At 37.5% G+C, this 18381-nt stretch overlaps 1 protein-coding gene across 27 annotated transcripts in view; it reads right to left on the reverse strand.

Moving 5' to 3' along the window:
* EIF4G3 (eukaryotic translation initiation factor 4 gamma 3) overlaps window positions 1-18381 on the reverse strand; it is a 352454-nt gene that overhangs the window by 119771 nt on the left and 214302 nt on the right. For 15 of the 27 annotated variants that reach the window (XM_030805812.1, XM_030805807.1, XM_030805827.1 and 12 more), the window contains 2 exons: window positions 16093-16252; window positions 7529-8365 (listed from right to left, as the gene is read on the reverse strand). In XM_030805812.1, coding sequence (XP_030661672.1) covers window positions 7529-8365; window positions 16093-16252 — 997 coding nt within the window. Of the gene's footprint in view, window positions 1-7148; window positions 7434-7528; window positions 8366-16092; window positions 16253-18381 lie in introns of those variants that run through there. The other 12 variants (XM_030805828.1, XM_030805829.1, XM_030805822.1 and 9 more) reach the window with 5 other exon arrangements.

An 18381-nucleotide genomic window follows, 5' to 3' on the forward strand; every position in this document is an offset into this window, starting at 1 on the left:
AGTGAAAAGAATAGTAGAAGAAATGGTAGACTACTATTCTTAAACAGTTTGGGTCAGAAGAAAAAGATACCATTTAAGTGGCAGCTAAATGGTTATGTGGGACTCAGAAAGCGTCTCTAGCATGAGACAGACAATAAGAAGATGATAGAGAGGCAGTGAATACATATGAGACTGTAAGAGACAACTAAGAGAGCCTGATGAAGGTTTCAATATAGCCAGGTTTGTAAGGGGGCAGAAAGTTAAAAAAAGGCATACCCAGTGTCCTCAATGTTCTCAATAAAGGAGACGAGGTCATGTGCTGCAGGTGAGTAGCACTTGGCAGAGTATAGGATTTTCAACAGAAAAATCATAAAAATAATGGTTGGGATGGACAGTGTGAATTTGTAGTCGCACTCACACCACTTATAATGGTGTGATCTTCTCCAGTAGTGCTCTGCCTACTGGAGTTTAATAGACAAAGCAGGAGTTATAGTACTGATTCAAGGGTTTTGATAGGTATGTTTTGCAAAAGGAAAAAGAGGAAACTCACAGATTTTGTACAGGGTAGCTCAAATAATCCTCCTCCTCTTTGCTCAAATCTTACCTCCTACTGAGGCCTATGACGCTGATCATATTATTTAAATACTACAACCTGCTGCCCCTTGGCATTCCTCACCCTGTTTTATTATTTTTACAGCACTTAAAACTTTCTAATACATCACTAGGGCAGGGATCTTTGTATTACCCATTCATAAATCTCAAGTGCATGGAACAATGACTGACACACAGTGGGCCTTCAGTAACTACTGTGGTTCAAACAGGTGGGCTTTCATGTTTCACTATGAACCTAGGTCACAAGCATAAAGTATAACTGTCAAATCCTGAGGTAATTTTGTATTGACATACCATCTCTGAAAGATTAATAGAAACATGACGTATAAAGGAAGGGGCTGTAATTCTCCTGTGAGCCTGAGAAAGATGATTTACCATTCTGAGGATTATTTTTGTCATCAGCAAAACAGAAATAACTATATCCAGGAATAACTGTTCAAATCACAAGAATAACGCTTGAAATGCCTGGGAAGGCCTTTGGAAACAGAAAAATGTACAATAATTTTTATTATGATTGTGACTAAATTACCAAGTATTTTAATACAGTAATAGAAAATGAAGAAAAGAAATATATTGAAGGAAATGTATTTTGGGCATTTTTATGCATTAGTAGAGAAAATTATCTTTTTTCTTAATAAAGTCTTACTAAACTTATCTTCCTTATTTTGGCATACTTGTGCTTTTGTTTTTTAATTCTAAATTTTTAAGGATACATAATAGTCATACATATTTGTGGGGTACATGTGATATTTTGATAAAAGCACATAATGTGTAATGACCAAATCAGGGTTATTGGGGTATCCATCACCTCAAGTGTTTATCATTTCTTTGAGTTAGGAACATGGAAAGTTATCTTTTCCAAGGCAATCAGGAAAAGTTCTCAAGGCAACTGTGTGCAAGGTAATGATGGATATTGGAGAAAGGGAAAACTTATAGTAAGACTAGGTTTTCCTGAAGAGGTTTTCTTTAGACTGAGGGAGCACAGCTCTAGGCTGACTGAATTACCTCCTCTGGAAGCAAGTCAGTACAATAGTCCTTTGTCGTGGAGGAGGATTAGTTACTAAGTGTGGGGAAAAGGGAGCTACATTTTGAACAAAGTGTATCTATTCAGGAAGATGTAGAACTAAGTTAATATCCAATGACTGAGACTTTAGGGCTCATGTTGAAAGACATGAACTACTGTAAAAAAAATGGGGAGATCTATTCCACATAAAGAGGTAAGCAAGAACTACGTAAGGGACTTGCTAAGAGGCTCAACTAACAGGTGTCTGGGCTCATTCTGCAGTATATAAAAGAATTTGACCAGCATCAGTATTTTCCAAGGAATGCCTAAGAGTTTACTGGGGAGGGCAACAAGAAACTAGGAATGAGATGGCAGAAACATACCTTTTAGGCAGCTTTGTTGGAAATAGTTTACAAACAAGGTGGAGAAAACCTTTATTTATCCCTAAGGATCATTCAGACTGAAGCCTCTGAAAACTGAAGCCAATGTTCCTTGCTTTAAGGATCACTCTGCTGGTTTTGGTAGATGACAAAGAACCAGGAATGTGTAAGGAGTCCTGTTTCCATGTTTCCAGAACACGTTTCTGTAGAAGCTAAATTATAAGGATGCACAGTAGTATTAGGCCAATGGGACACTCTAACCATTGGCGATCTACTTTTGGCCCCAGCAACTAAATCTTCCAGAGATATTTCAAATATGTTTTAGAATATGTAAGTTGAGCAAAGGTTAGAATAAATTTTATTATTTAAAAGATTAGTCATTTTTAGTTTAATCTAGAAAACTGACAGACTTTTGTATCTCTGGTTTTATGTTTGCTATGTTTATTTCTTTGAAAGTACTCTGAATACTCTCACAGTTGAGAATAAAGCAAGTGTTGTTATTAAAATATTTTTCTTGCACTGAAGTATGCTCCCTTTACACTTCAGTAAGTTTAAACTAAAAGAGAAAGCAGCAGCTTGATTGGCTACATGGATCAGTATTTTGTTAACATTACCAAAACATATAATCGTATCTCCATTTGAGAAATAAACTTCCTATGTTATATTCTATAGAATCTGGAAACCGTCCTACATCCTTAGCTGAGCTTACGAGAATATAAGGTAAACTACAGGTCAGTGGCTGATGCCATCCTCACATTCCTGGGGGTGTAGGAGGATGTGCCAGTCTCTATAACCAAGGAATTTGTATTTTTAACACCCATAAGAAAAGAGAGATCTTGGATCCCTGCAAAGTGGGAACTTGGAACTGAGATGCTCACATAAAGCTCTGAGACTCCTAAATGGGTGACATGCTCAGTGAAAAGATAGCTTAAAAAAGAGAGAGATGGGTCGGGCGCGGTGGCTCACGCTTGTAATCCCAGCACTTTGAGAGGCCGAGGCGGGCAGATCACGAGGTCAGGAGATCGAGACCACGGTGAAACCCTGTCTCTACTAAAAATACAAAAAAATTAGTCGGGCATGGTGGCAGGCGCCTGTAGTCCCAGCTACTCGGAGAGGCTGAGGCAGGAGAATGGCGTGAACCCGCGAGGCGGAGCTTGCAGTGAGCCGAGATGGCACCACTGCACTCCAGCCTGGGCGACACAGCGAGACTCCGTCTCAAAGAAAAAAAAAAAAAAGAGAGAGAGAGAGGGAATAAATCAATGAACCAACACGTGATGATGAAAAAGGACATTGTTTCAACTGGGTGGAGAGAAGATTGCTGTTACCCTGAAAATTAGTATCCATGCCATAGGGTATGGCTGTCCTTAGACTTTCGGATAGAATTGTAGCTTTAGGACATTAAACCCAGATTTAGTTCTAACAAACATTAAACCCAGATTTAGTTCCAGCAAATGCTTTCCCCAAGACATGCAGCAGATAAAGTAAACACAAATCTGCTTCAGAATAACTTGCCATCAATCTACATCCAGGAAAATTTATCTGGGTAAGTTCATAAAACAAACTTACAAAATATACATTAAAAATGTACTATGAGCAAGAGCCAAAAAAATACAAAATAAATTAAAAATTAGAAATCTCCCTCTGCCTAAGAAAACTTAAATAATGGTTTTATATCTGATATAGGTAAAAATAATAAAGTCACAATTCTTTTAAAAAGTGGGAAAGTTAATGTTACATACTATACATCATATACATTCCTAAAATTGTAGAAAACAAACTCCTGGATGATTAACGGGGAATGCTTTCCCACAAGTTCAAAACACTCCTTTTCCCCCCCACCAGATATACAGAATAAACAATAAAAATTCCCAAGACTTTAATATATCATCCAATTAATATCTAGTTTTATGCATTTAATTATTGAAGTGACGGTGATATTAAAAGTGTGGCCAATAACTGAGGTTTTCGGAGTACACTGAAGATACATACACACCAAAATCTAATTTTACAGAGCTTGTTCTTCAATCTGAAAACAACTGATTTTTTTTTTTTTTTTTTAGACGGGGTCTTGCTCAGTTGCCTAGGCTGGAGTGAAGTGGCGCAATGTCGGATCACTGCAGCCTCCATCTCCCAAGTTCAAGCAACTCTACCACCTCAGCCTCCAGAATAGCTGGGATTACAGGCGCACCACCACTCCTGGGTAATTTTTGTATTTTTAGTAGAGACTGGGTTTCACCATGTTGGCCAGGCTGGTCCCAAACTCCTGACCTCAGGTGATCCACCCTCCTCAGCCTCCCAAAGTACTAGGATTACAGGCATGAGCCACTGCGCCCGGCCTCAACTGATGCATTTTTATTCACTCAGAAATATGATCTAGAATAGTTACAAGAAAATGTTTTGCAGCAGAACTAAAAGATACCATATCCCTTATGTTATAACTTTACTGCTTTAACCAACTATCTCTATACCAACCGATATAAATGTTATTTATGTATCAGGTTTCTGAAGCCAGCTTTGAGGTGTTTCATCCTCAAGCAGAGACAAGTAAAAACTATTCTCAAAAGTCACCACCAAAAGACTCACAGGCAAACCAGACTGTTTTGGTGTTATGATTTATTAACTTCTCAAAGTAAACGGCTGTTTTGATTTATTAACTTCTCAAAGTAAACAAGGTATAATAAGTGAATATTACGTGAATAAGTGCAAATAAATTGTAGTCATTAAGCATATGACCACGTCAGGTGGATATACTTAAAGACTGGAGGTAATTTTAATTTTCATTGTTGACTTTCATGACAAAACCATTAAAAAATATTGGGACAGAAATGAATGGGTCAGAAATGCTTCTGAGGCTTTATAATTTTACAAACTGCTGGCCGGGCATGGTGGCTCATGCCTGTAATTCCAGCACTTTGGGAGGCTGAGGCGGGCAGATCAAAAGGTCAGTAGTTCAAGACCAGCTTGACCAACATGGTGAAACCCCGTCTCTACTAAAAATACAAAAATAAGCCAGGTGTGGTGGCACACGCCTGTAATCCCAGCTACTCAGGAGGCTGAGGCAGGAGAATTGCTTGAACCTGGGAGCCAGAGGTTGCGGTGAGCCGAGATTGCACCACTGTACTCCGGCCCAGGCGATGGAGCGAGACTCCATCTTAAAAAAATTAAAAAAAAAAAAAAAAAAAAAAAAAAAGCTAGAGTTGCAGGGGTTCTTGAAGTTCATTTACTGTTGCATTTTGAAGACTATTAAGATATACAAGGAAATTATAAAATTTGTAGTTCCCTTAAACACATAGGTTAAATAATCAGGAGACTAGAAAAATGCCAAGAAACTTTACATCCCAACATCACAAACCTGTCATTCCAAGTCATGAAAAAAACAGTTCTTTCTTTTCTAAGTGCTCTCTGGATTACCACAGAAAAGTCTCTACTCTTTGATCAAGGTGCTGGTGTTCACAATACTAATATTGAGAGCATCTGCATTTCAAACAAATGTACCATGGTATGAAAATTATTTAAACCAAAATTCTGTTTGCCCATCCATCCCTGGGCACTGTCTTGCAATATCAGGCCATCTAAGTGGCGAACTGATTTTAAAAAAAAGAATGTATGTCAGAAATGAGTGAAGTATGATTTTGATGCATGGTCTTTTCACTTTACACTTATTTCAATTCTGAGGTATGGTTTGTATCTTCAACTTATATTTCCTATGATTGTTTTGTTTTTCTTTGCTTTTACATTTTAAAAACATTTTTGTTCATTAGTTTCTCTCATTTTTGTAACTATGGTATCACTACAAATGAAAACGAACATTGAAGCATTGAAGTGTCAAACAAATTACTGTTCTCCAACAAACAGGTGTTCTTTGGAGGGCATTTACCTACAGCCACACCAACACCAGGTTGTTTTTCTTTTTCTTTTTTTTTTGAGATGGAGTCTCCATCTGTTGCCCAGGCTGGAGTGCGGCAGCACGATCTCAGCTCACTGCAACCTCTGCCTCCCAGGTTCAAGCAATTCTCCTGCCTCAGCCTCCCAAGTAGCTGGGACTACAGGCCCACACCGCCACGCCTGGCTATTTTGTGTGTGTGTCAGTGGAGATGGGGTTTCACTGTGTTGCCAAGGCTGGTCTCAAACTCCTGAGCTCAGGCAATCCACCTACCTCGGCCTCCCAAAGTGCAGGGATTACAGGCATGAGCCCAGGGATTACAGGCACCCGGCCCCAAGGTTGTTTTTCTAAAGGGTAACTGACAAAACAAGGTCTAAGGTCATCTCTCCACCAAGGAAGAAGTTTCCTAAAACAGTGATGGCACTATGAATACTGATGTCAATGGAAGCCAGATAGTTGAGGAAACAGGTAATTTACAAAGATTTATGAAAAATTTCTCACTGTTCCAAATGCCTTGCATTGTTTTCTTTCCTGCTGTGGCTCATGGTGTTCTACAAGATGTTCTGCAGTTCCAAGAAGCCAGACACCTCTTACAGACACTGATGAGGAAATTGTCTCAAGAACTGAGCTGGGTAAAAAAGCCACATCTCAAAAGTAGGGATCAGCTTTTGGGTTTGTCAAATTTCCTTATTACACACCTCAAAATAGACAAAAATACTGAGGATGTTGGTGACCAAAACCTATTCACTGCATGTCAAGGATCAACTGCTGGAGGAGCACTCATTTATCAAAAAGCCCAATTTACATACGCATTACTTAATCTGACAGGCATACAGAAAGGAAATTATACAGCACACGGCAATGTTGCAGAAGATACGCTGTGCTGAGTTGTTCAAAGCCAAAACTTCAATATTCCTATCGGCTAACTTATGCTAGAATAGCTGATAAGCCTCAGATAACTTTTGATTAAACTTACAATAACCCAATGGTTAGTTCCTAAGGTCCCAGGTGATGCTACATTAAAAAGAAATAATTTGAACTGGGAAGAATATAATATTCCAAGGATATTAATGACCATGTAAAAATGTACACAAAAAATAAAACTGTTTCAAAAGGCAAAGTGAGAGAACGTTAAGCTTACCTGCAAGTGAATCAACAAGAGCATTATATTTTCAAAAATAGTTATAAACCTTTGATGTTCTGATTGCTATCTTCCTACATCCAAGATTTAAAAAGTGGTCATGCATAGAGGAGTTCCTTTAAGTTTAGGATTGACTGGGTTTTAAAATTCTAGGAAGACAGAATTAGGGACTATAGACCATCCTGGTTTTTTGTTTTCTAGCCCCAAAGCAGCAAAATTAAGCATTGAGAAACCGATTCATATGAATGAGGCAATAGCAACAACAACAATAAAACCCAACATGTTTCGTGACATATACCTTGGAGGCATTTTGTATATTTGGAAATTCTCATTTGCATTTTTAGACAATGGAGTAACTCTTTTGCAGGTTGTACTAAAACACAAACACACCACTGAAGAAACCAGACTAGGAATTTCAGCATTCATTCGATGTTTCTGGAAGTCAAGGAAAGTAGCCAATTAAAAAATAACTCAAACACTGCCTCTTCTTCATGTTCAGCAAGCATGAGATTAATCGCAGAATGGCTTACCTGGGACAGGGCTCCTTGAATTTAAGTTTTGAGAATCCAAAATCTCTTCTGTTTGCCCATCCGCTTCTACCTCTATTTTGTTTTGAATCTCTTTTGCATCTTCACTAAGGCAAGTTCTTATGCTCTCGTCCTCCTCTAGGACTCTCTGGACTGTGATGGCAGCACTCGGAGAACTAACAGTAGTGGCGGCAGCAGGAACAATGACTGGAGTGGGAGGAGGAGAAGCTGGAGGAGTTGGAGGAGTTGGAGGAAAGGAAGGAACTGTGGAAGGGATGATGGGAGCTGGGATACACTCCAGCTTCATTTCTTCTGGGGGATTTTCGAGAATCTCCAATTCAAGAGTCAATGGCAATACTTCCTGTTTTACTATTTCCACAATGCTCTCTGTGGCTGATAATTTTTCGCTAACTCCATTTATTTCATTAATTAGGTTAGTACTAGAAATCAGTGGAATATCATTAGGTGCTACACTACAAGGTTTCTTGCATATATCATCATCATTTTCATTTGTTGGTAAAGGGTCTGATGTTTCTGTGCAAGATGTGAGGCTGGGTATAGGAATTGTGTCTTCTCTTGAGGATGAGAGTTCACATCTGTCATCTATAGCAGTGGTGAATATTGGTTGGCTACTAAGAGCAGAAGAGGTGGGGGCTGCAATTGTACTTCGAGCAATAGAAGAAACAGTGGTAGGTGATGGAGGCAGAGGAAGCTCTGCTATGGATACTATTGCAGTAGTTTCAGACGCCTGGCCTTCTTGTTCTTTCTTCTCTCCACTGAGGACTAGCCTAAGGACTGGGGAAGGAGACTTTAACACTGGATCTGGTTTTGGCTTCTCCTCTGGGGAAAAAAAAAAAATAAGTTTTAAGAATAATTCTTGGATCAGAGACTATATATTGCCTTGGGCCAATTCTTTCAATCTCTTACCCTAAATTACAGGTAGCAGAATAGAGACCAATATATTAGACTTATTCTGGTATGCCAAAAACATTGTCTCTTTTCTTTTTTTACTTAAACCTACTGTTTATTTGGTATCCAATACATAAAGTCTGTTTTGGAGTAAGAGAAGGAATCTATTCACCAAAAAATTATATCAAGAATACAACCGAAAAGCTCATAAAAACTGAAGCTAAACCATTCTTGGTTTGGGAGTGAGGCTTTTCTTTAAGGTAGGAAAACCTTCATTTCTACCACCTCTTGTTCCCTAAAAAAATTTTTTCCAAGGATATATTATAGTGGCAAAACAGTACAAGGGCAAACAATTAAAAATTAAATTATTATAAAGGGACTGATGTTAATTTTTATTCTATATATTTTTGTATTTGGGGAGATAATTTTTATTTTAAAAAGTATTACTTGTATAAAAACTCAAGATAAAGCATCACATTTTATTTAATGAAATTATCAGTGAAATCAAACTATTCTCAGTAACTGATAAAAATCAGTTTCTAAATTAATTTACCCTTCAATTCTCAATGGAAGTATATAACCAGAAATAATGTAAGGTATAAAAATGGAAATTGCTGGGCTTGGTGGCACATGCCTGTAATCCCAGCTACTCAAAAGGCTGAGGTGGGAGGATCACTTGAGCCCAGGAGTTTGAGGTTGCAGTGAGCTACAAATGCATCACTGCACTCCAGCCTGGGCGACTGAACAAGACCCTGTCTCTAAACAAAACAAAATTTATCTTGTGCCTTTACATGTAAAACAATTAAGGAGGAAACAAAGTTAATACACAAATAAATCCAACGAAAAAGAAAACTTAACATACATATAGTATGAAAATGCTAGTATTTCATAGTATGAAATAGTTTGATATAATATACAAAAATGCATCTGTGTATATATAGAGAGAATGAGACAGAGAGAGAAGAGAAGCTGGTCATCATAATGAGGGTACCAGAAAAATACAAGGAACAATAATTAACAATAATTTCCACATTTTTATTAATAAATTCCAGGTAAATTGATATGTGATTCATCCCTGAGTGGAGGAAACCAAAGGAGATTTAGACTGGCTTCCAGCCTTGTGCTTCCTTGGCACAACAAACAGGCTCCATGGAAAAACATATACTCATGAGTATGTTTATCAAATGACAACAAAAGATTCAAGCACTACTAAAAGACAACCTAAACTGAGACTACTTTCTCCAACAGAATTTTTTATGCATCAATGAAAGTGAGTCTTTACAATAAACTGTAATTATGTGAAAGCAAATATGCAGTTTATCAGATAAATAGGTAGTAAATATTACCATTAAGATATTATTAATTCATTCACTGTAATGACACTTATTAGCCTTAAAATATACTTTTATTTATAGGCACCGAAGCTGGTGCTTCTAAAATTGGACTTTTCTTAGTTACCGTAGTGATGAAATAGAATCAATAGGCTCTCATTGCCAAATCCCTCAGACTAAGTTGACAGGGCAACAGACAAAAATATTTCAGGAAAACGTGTCTTTGTGTGTGTGTGTGTGTGTGTGTGTGTGTGTGTGTGTGTGTGTGTGTGTGTGTTCTAGATGGAACACGCCATATATAACAAATATGTATTTATCAAAATAACTTTGATGAAAATAATTTCCAGCTCACTGGAGTAACTGCTAAATAAGTCACCCAGATTACATAATACCACTGTGAAAGCTTATCAGAATAACACCCTTTATGATCACTGACTGAAACCTAGATGCAGTAAATTTAAAAATAGGGCAGGGTGTGATGGCTCGCATCTGTAATCGTAGCACTTTAGGAGGCTGAGACGGGAGGATCTCTTGAGCCTAGGAATTTGCGATAAGCCTCGGCAACATAGTGAGACCTTGTGTCTACAAAAAAATAAAAAGATTAGCCAGGTGAGGTGGCGCAGACCTGTAGACCCAGCTACTCGGGAGGCCAAGATGGAAGGACCGTTTGAGCCCAAGAGGTTGAGGCTGCAGCAAGCTGTGATCATGCCACTGCACTCCAACCTGGGCAACAGAGCAAGACGCTGTCTCAAAATGAAAAAGGGAAAAGAAAAGTGGGGAGAACGGGAGAGGGGGAGCAGGGGAAGGGGGGAGGGAGGCGGGGGAGAGAGAGAGAGACAGAGAAAGAGAAATTGATTCTCACATTAAATATCTAATAAGAGTATGTCAATTCAATTATTAATGTTGGGAAACAATTTCTGATAGTAAAAAATCAAACAAAAGTAGACCTACGACTGATAACCTTCTATACACTCTTCAGAAAAATCTAGTACTGAAAAAATTAGGCCAGGCATGGTGAGCTCATGCCTGTAAATCCCAGCACTTTGGGAGGCCAAGGGGGAGGATCACTTGAGCCCAGGAGGTCTCAAACTACAAGACCTCATTTCTACAAGCTGGGCATGGTGGTGTGCACTCGTGGTCCAGGCACTCAGGAGGCCAAGGTGAGAGGACCACCTGAGCCCTGGAGGCTGAGGCTGCAGTGAGCTGTCATCGCACCACTGGACTTCAGCCTGGGTGATACAGCAGAGTGAGACTATCTCAAACAAAACAAAACAAAAAAATTGTGAGTTCTTCATTCTAAAATAAAAGTCCTTTAACCCACTAATTAAAGCTTTAATACAGAAAGCTGAAAACACTGTAGAGCTAAATTTAAAAAAAAAAAAAAACCATTTTATCCCTCTAAAGATTTCTATTATAAAAAGTTTGGCCATCTTTAGGAATTTGCAGGAATTCCAGCTTTAAGAATTTTAGTAATAATTGTGAAAGGGTTAGCAAAGATAGATGTCTAGAATATTTAAGGCAACACTATAATACAAGAAAAAAGGAAATTAAATGTTCAACAATAGAGATTCATTAAAGAAATGATAATCTGGGCATATAATGGCATACTATGCAATATTTAAAATATGTTTTTAAAAGAGTATTTAATGATATGGAAAGCTGTTTGTAATAAAAGATATGTTTTGTTCTGTTTCTGAGACAGAGTCTTGCTCTGTCACCTAGGCTGGAGTGCACTGATGTGATCTCAGCTCACTGTGACCTCCACCTCCCAGGCTCAAGCAATCCTCCTACCTCAGCCTCCCAAGTATCTGAGACCACACGTACGAGCCACCATACCTGGCTAATATTTTTATTTTTTGTAGAGGCAGGGTCTCGCTATGTTACTCAGCTGGTCTTGAACTCTTGAGCTCAAGCAATCTTCCTGCCTCGTCCTCCCAAAGTGCTTAGATTATAGACGTGAGCCACCGCATCTGGCAAGAATGTTTTTTTTTCTTTTCTTTTTTAGTGGGGCACAAAACTGTATGTAGAACGCAATTTGGTAACTTAAAAAAATACTTAGTACTAACATATGTGCATAGGGGAAAGTCAGTTTATTAATAATGGCTTTGAGTAATCAGACACATACTTTTTCATTTTGCTTAGCTGTAGTTTCCATAAAGAGTGCCAAATTTATAAGAAGAATAAAATTCCTCCCTTTTATTCTCATATGGTGGTGGAATGAATGACCAAGACAGGGGTGTCTTTTGGTTGTCACAAGTCTCTCAATGACTGAGAAGATGCTACTGTCATTTAATAAGCACAGAGAGGAATGCTGAGCATCCTGCAATTTGAGGTACAGTCTCACTTGACAAAGAATAGGTCCTAAATGCCAACAGAGTTCCAAATGAACAACACTGCTATGAATGGTTGAATTACAAACAGAATACCATTCACTGAACACACTAGGTGCTTTCAACAGGCACTAAGATTAAGACTAAGGCACCAACTAACTCGTTTAATTATCCATACCATATCCTCAATACGATGGATTTAATGTTCTTTCTCACTCAGTAAATAGCAATCATTTCAGCTGTGTACTATCAATAGCAAGCAAAAATTTTAATTCATTAAACAGTTGTTCTCTCTACAAACCAATGTGAAGTACTCCCTATGTCTTCATAAGGTGCCAAACAAATGTAAAATGGTAGATTTGTCTGCAACTTTGGCCTTCATGTAAATATTCTAGCTGTTCACGTCAAAAACTCTGAGAAACCAGAAGCTTAATAATGGCAGCTAACATTTGTTAAGCACTTCTTATGTGCCAGGAACTGGGTCAAATACTATACATACACTGTCCCTTTTAATTCTCACAACCATGATTGGGGTAGAAATTATTATTTGCCTATTTTACAGATGAGGAAACTGAGGGTTTTAGAGATCAGTCATAGGCCCAAGGTCATATAAGTAGCAAGTGCTCAAGTCTGAGAATGATTTCAAAGCCCACATTCTTCCAACTTTGTGGAGGAAAGGGGAGGCTTATGGAAACAGAAGTACTTAAGTCAATCAAGCAGGAGGGAGACTTTAGAGTTAACAGGAGATTCTGCAACTGAGTACAAACTCTCAGTAATGACATTTCTATTGAGAAAGAAAAAAACAATTTGACTACAAAATGTACAGACTATTGTTTCTGGGAGTAATATAACAATCTTTGAAAAAAGTCAGTTTTTATATGCTAATTTCAAAAGGAATCTACAGTGAAGAAGGAAATTTTTAAAAACTCCTTGGCTGGCTGAGGTAGCCCCCGTAATCCCAGCACCTTGGGAGGCCGTAGCAGGCAGGTCACTTGAGCTCAGGAGTTTGAGACCAGCCTACACAACATGGCAAAACCTCGCCTCTACAAATACAGAAATTAGCTGGGCATGGTGGTTCATGCCAGTAGCTCCAGCTACTCGGGAGGCTGAAGTGAGAGGACGGCTTGAGCCTGGGAGGTGGAGGCTGCAGTGAGCCATGATCGTGTCACTGCACTCCATCCTGGGTGATAGAATGAAACCCTGTCTCAAAATAGAAGAAAAAAGAAAAAAAAAATCCTCAGTGTAAAAAAAACCATTTTCTCTGAAAAAAATAGTGAGCCCTTTCTAACGTTACATAAATTTGGTTAAAAAAAAAAAACTCTGAAAACAGTAAAATTTTAGATATCGGCAGGCTATGGATGAAATTAGAAATGTTACTGTTTGACTAGCCAAGAAAGAAAAAAGAAACAGAGAGATGAAAGAAAGAACGAGAGCAAGAGAAAGAAAGAAAGAAAGAAAGAAAGAAAGAAAGAAAGAAAGAAAGAAAGAAAGACAGAAAGAAAGAAAGAAAGAAAGAAAGAAAGGAAAGAAAGAAAGAAAGAAAGGAAAGAAAGAAAGAAAGAGAGAGTGAGTGAGAGAAAGAAAGAAAGAAAGAAAGAGAGAGTGAGAGAAAGAAAGAGAGAGAAAGAAAGAGAGAGTGAAAGGGAGAGAGAAAGGGAGAAACAGAGAAAGAGAGTTAGTTTTCTGGTGAATAGTTGGTACTAAAAGGAAGATAACAGTAATCCCAGAGAGTTAGTTATAACCTCTGAAATGCACTTAAAATACTACAAGTTTTTCTTTTCATCAAGGTAACCTGAATACTTTCCAGTTAAGCCTATATTATACACCAGTTAGATATGTTGATGTTGTTATTCAAATTTCCACTAAGCAAAACAAAAACAAAAACCTGAGAGGAAATAAAGTCTGCATTCCTTGTCTGGAAATCTGGGCCTAAATATGACAAAATGCAGAGATCTCATAATCTAAAATTTTAACATTTTTTTCACAAAACAATGGCAAACGCAATAATACTGTCTTCAGGAAGGACAGAACTATCACCATCAAAGTATGTGATAAATTTTTTTAAAATCCTGGCACAGCTACAGAGAAAGTCTACACAGAGGATATATATTTTAAGGCCTCTTTGCATGGGAAGTATTCAATATGCTTAGCATAATTCTAACCAGCAAAAAGATTACACATTTGCAAAAGTGCAATGAAGTTTTGAAGGGAAATACTCTGAGAATTATTCTCCACTAAAATTAAAAACATTCTGAATTTTGACTCAAAACTACTTTATCATTGAAGGTAGTGAGTCGACTTCCACATTTGGTCTACAATCTGTAATTTTGCAAGGTAAATGGCTTTACTATTTAAAGAATTCGCTTGAAGTATGCAGGAGTTCTCCTTTAACTCAAAATGTTGCTGAAAGAAGTTCTTGACAGTACAATTTTTTGAAGCATGCCAGATTAGGGATCACTAACTATCTTTTGGTTTAAAACTATCTTATATAACAAATACAATATAGGACCTGTCCTCAATACTCGGGGAAAATGAAATTTCTATATTAAAAACACATTATCATAATCTTTGTTTGGTGTAAAAATTAATGAAATCATATATTAGAAGTACATCTTCCAGAAAGTTTATAAATGTGATTAACTAACTTGCAGTCTACCCAAAAACTTTTAATATTAAGTATATCTATTTTATGGGCCATTCCTAAATATTTTTTAAAGGATAATTTTTAGTCTGGGCATGGTGCCTCAGGCCTGTAATCCCAGCACTTTGGGAGGCTGAGGCAGGCGGATCATTTCAGGTCAGGAATTCGAGACCAGCCTGGCCAACATGGTGAAACCCCGTCTCTACTAAAAATACAAAAATTAGCTGGGCGTAGTGGTGCATGCCTGTAATCCCAGCTACTCGGGAGGCTGAGGCAGGAGAATAGCTTGAGCCCAGGAGGAGGAGGTTGCAATGAGTCAAGATTCTGTCTCAAAAAAAAAAAAAAGAATAATTTTTAGAAAATCTATATACTAACTATAGAGCTATAGAATAAACAAATGGCCTGGAGGAATAAATAATTCAAGAAAGTGAGAAGGTAAATGGCTTCCATATTGATATCCAATCATTTTTAGAAATCTGAAACATAAAGCAGGGTCAAAGTTACTTGCTTCCCTGAACTATGTTTAGAATTATCTCTCAATTTTAGTAAAGGTCAAGTTAAAATTCAACTAGGCAGGAAAGAAAGACTATGATATCCCACTTTCTGGTATGAGATTTCCCTTAAGTTTTCTATTATACTCCCAAGGGCACAGTATTTATTTAAACAAACATTTGGCACCTTTATGTTCAAGTTCAATAGGAACAGAGACCTTAGTGTACTATTCCTTAATATAGCATTAATGACTATAATTTACTAAGCACTTTTCATGTGATAGGCATGTTCCCGCAGTAATCCTGTCAGGCACATAGGTCTTTATTCCATTCTATAAGTGAAGAAACTGAGACACACAAGGTCAGTGGCTCAATTAAGACCAAATAACTAGTGCATGATGGAGCCAGGATTGGAACTTGGCTCCATCTCCAACTGTGGCTATAGAAGCCCAATCTTGTAAGAAGAAACGTTTTATCTTTTTTTCTTTTTTAAAATAGCAAGATACCTATGGACATGCTGAATATATAAGCTAAACTGTATTGTTCTTGTAAAGTAATATATGCTAGGATTTCTCCCTCCACTTCCCACCTTGTTTTAAAGGGCAGTTTAAGGCAGCTAACCTTTTACCTGTATACAGATACTAACAGTGAGAGGTTAAACAGATATATGAAATAACTTTACCAATCATCCTTACTTTAGTTTCCTAGAGGCAGAATACTTTAATTTTCTGCCTCAAAGCTTTGTTTAAAGGTGGGTGTCTAAATAATCCTTGGATGCTGTACTCTTACTCTTGAATGCTGAGGGCAATGTAATTAATAAAAAAGAGACTAAAGATAAGAGGGAGGAAAACAGTCATACACAAACCTTGCTTCTGGTCGCTAGCTGCAGTGACAGGGGTGCTGGCAGCAAGATGAGCGCTCTCCACAGTCCCATAAACCACAGGGCTGTGCTCGGGGACCTGGCTGGGCAGCTGCTGGGATTTGAAGTACAAAAAAGGGTGATAATGAGCGTGCGAACATAAAAACTAGCAACATGGAACCCAAGCAAGTAGGGAAGACAGTAGAGCACGGGAGATCACAAAATTAAAAAAGGAAAGCAAGGAAAAAATATATAGTCCAATTTAATAAATTCAAAAGTACATGGGAAGACAGGGAAGATAAAGAAAGAGGCAGCAGAAAAAGAGGAAGGAAAAGAAATGATTACTATTAACCACAGCAAGAGAAGACAGCACAACAATCATTAGCACAATTTATTCCCCAGTGTTCCTTCTAAGGACAAGCCGACTTGTCAACCTAACAATAGATGTCACATCTGAGAAGGAATTTAACACCCTCCCAAAGACCAAGAAGGATTTGGTCAACTTCATGTATAAATTACCTAGCAAAGCAGGACAAACGGAAAATGTAATGAGGTTGAAAAGCAGTTACAGATTAAAGAAAACAATATTGAAAAATGATTCCTGCTACTTATCCATGTAATCATACAGGTGAAATGCAACTTTGAAAGTATATAATAAAGCAATTTCACCATAAAATGTCTACAGGTTCTGGGTCAAGTATGGTATATTCAGAATCAGAAATCTTGACTAAAATATTGGGTTTTTCAGAGATATGAGGAAACTCTCATTTTCACTCAGGCATTGTACTAGAATGCAAAATGCCCATCAAAATCCAAGCAGGGTAGGTTGAGAAAAATCACAGCTATTGCTCAACTTAGAGGGAACAGAATTACACAAGAGAGGACATGAACATTCATTCTACATCACATTCCAGGCAGGTATTCATTCAGGATTTGAGGGTTACACAAGCCACAAAACAAAGCAGTGTCTCTCCTCGGAGATCTAAGGTGAATTTTTTTGGTATCTATAATATCCTACAACGAATTCTATCAGTGCTATCAGAGTAGAGCTCTCTGCACAATTCTATTTTTCTTTTTACTTTTTTTTTTTTCCTGGGGAGTAGGGATGGGGAGATTAAGATGTGGGTGAGTGTGGGCAAATAGAGACACTTAAAAAGTGAGAGTTGATAAAAAATATTTTCAAGTCAGTAAGTGTCACTTAAAATGGGAATATAAAATGAAATAGACACATACAATTTAGGATGATAGATATCATTTAAGTAACAATGCTTTTCAGAATGTACAACATGAAATTTATATTCGACTATATAAGGCTTATATAGAATAATAGACAGAAATAGGGAAAATGCTATCATTTCACCTATTCATTAGACCATGAAAACGTTCATATTCCACAATTACTTCTAAATGAAGACTACTAAAATTATATTTCTATATAAAAAAATAGAGAGTTACTGTTTTCACAGGGACAAATAAAGAAAATAGCACTGCTGTAATTACTCTGAATCCTTAGTTTCAGTGGGAAAAAAATACCCTACTGAAATTCAATAGAAAGGTTCACAGCTAAAAATACAACTACTGATTTTTCAGTTCTATAGGCTGAAAAGAGATCCGGAACAAAGGAAACACTCCATGTTATTTAGCATTCATTAAGCAGTTATCCACATTTCCCAGGAAAAAAAGATTTGTAAATTGTATCATTTACCTAAAAGGAAAAAAATATTAACTACTCCAATTGCCTGGGAAATTAATAACCAAATAAAAAGGGGGCAGGGTAAGTGCTAAAAGTAGGTCACAAAAATGAAATTCACAGAAAAAGATGTTTAAGACAGTAAAAGGCTACTAGAGTCAATGATTTTTCCATCTAAAATACCTTCAATCATATAAAAGATGGACATTTTAAAATAATAAAGTCCTGGAAAGAATCTATGTATAAAGAGTCATAAGAAAGGAGTGAGATAATATGTTTGTTAAGTTACAATTCGAAATCCAAGTATCCAGTACATAGGTATATATCCACAAAATGCTGGGAAAGTACTTCTCAGTTCTCACAGCTATGAAATGTAGAACTAAAGATCCTACAGTCTCCTTCAACTTTATCATTTTATAAGCCTCCAACAGTACTAATAAAATTGTAACATATTAACATATAATTCAATACTTTTTATTTTTTATTTTTGAGACGGAGTCGCTCTGTCACCAGGCAGGAGTGCAGTGGCACAACCTTGGCTTACTGAAACCTCCGCCTCCCAGGTTCAAGTGATTCCCCTGCCTCAGCCTCCTCAGTAGCTGGGG

The sequence above is a fragment of the Nomascus leucogenys genome, chromosome 24 (genome assembly GCF_006542625.1).
Source record: "Nomascus leucogenys isolate Asia chromosome 24, Asia_NLE_v1, whole genome shotgun sequence".
NCBI classification, from domain to species: domain Eukaryota; kingdom Metazoa; phylum Chordata; class Mammalia; order Primates; family Hylobatidae; genus Nomascus; species Nomascus leucogenys.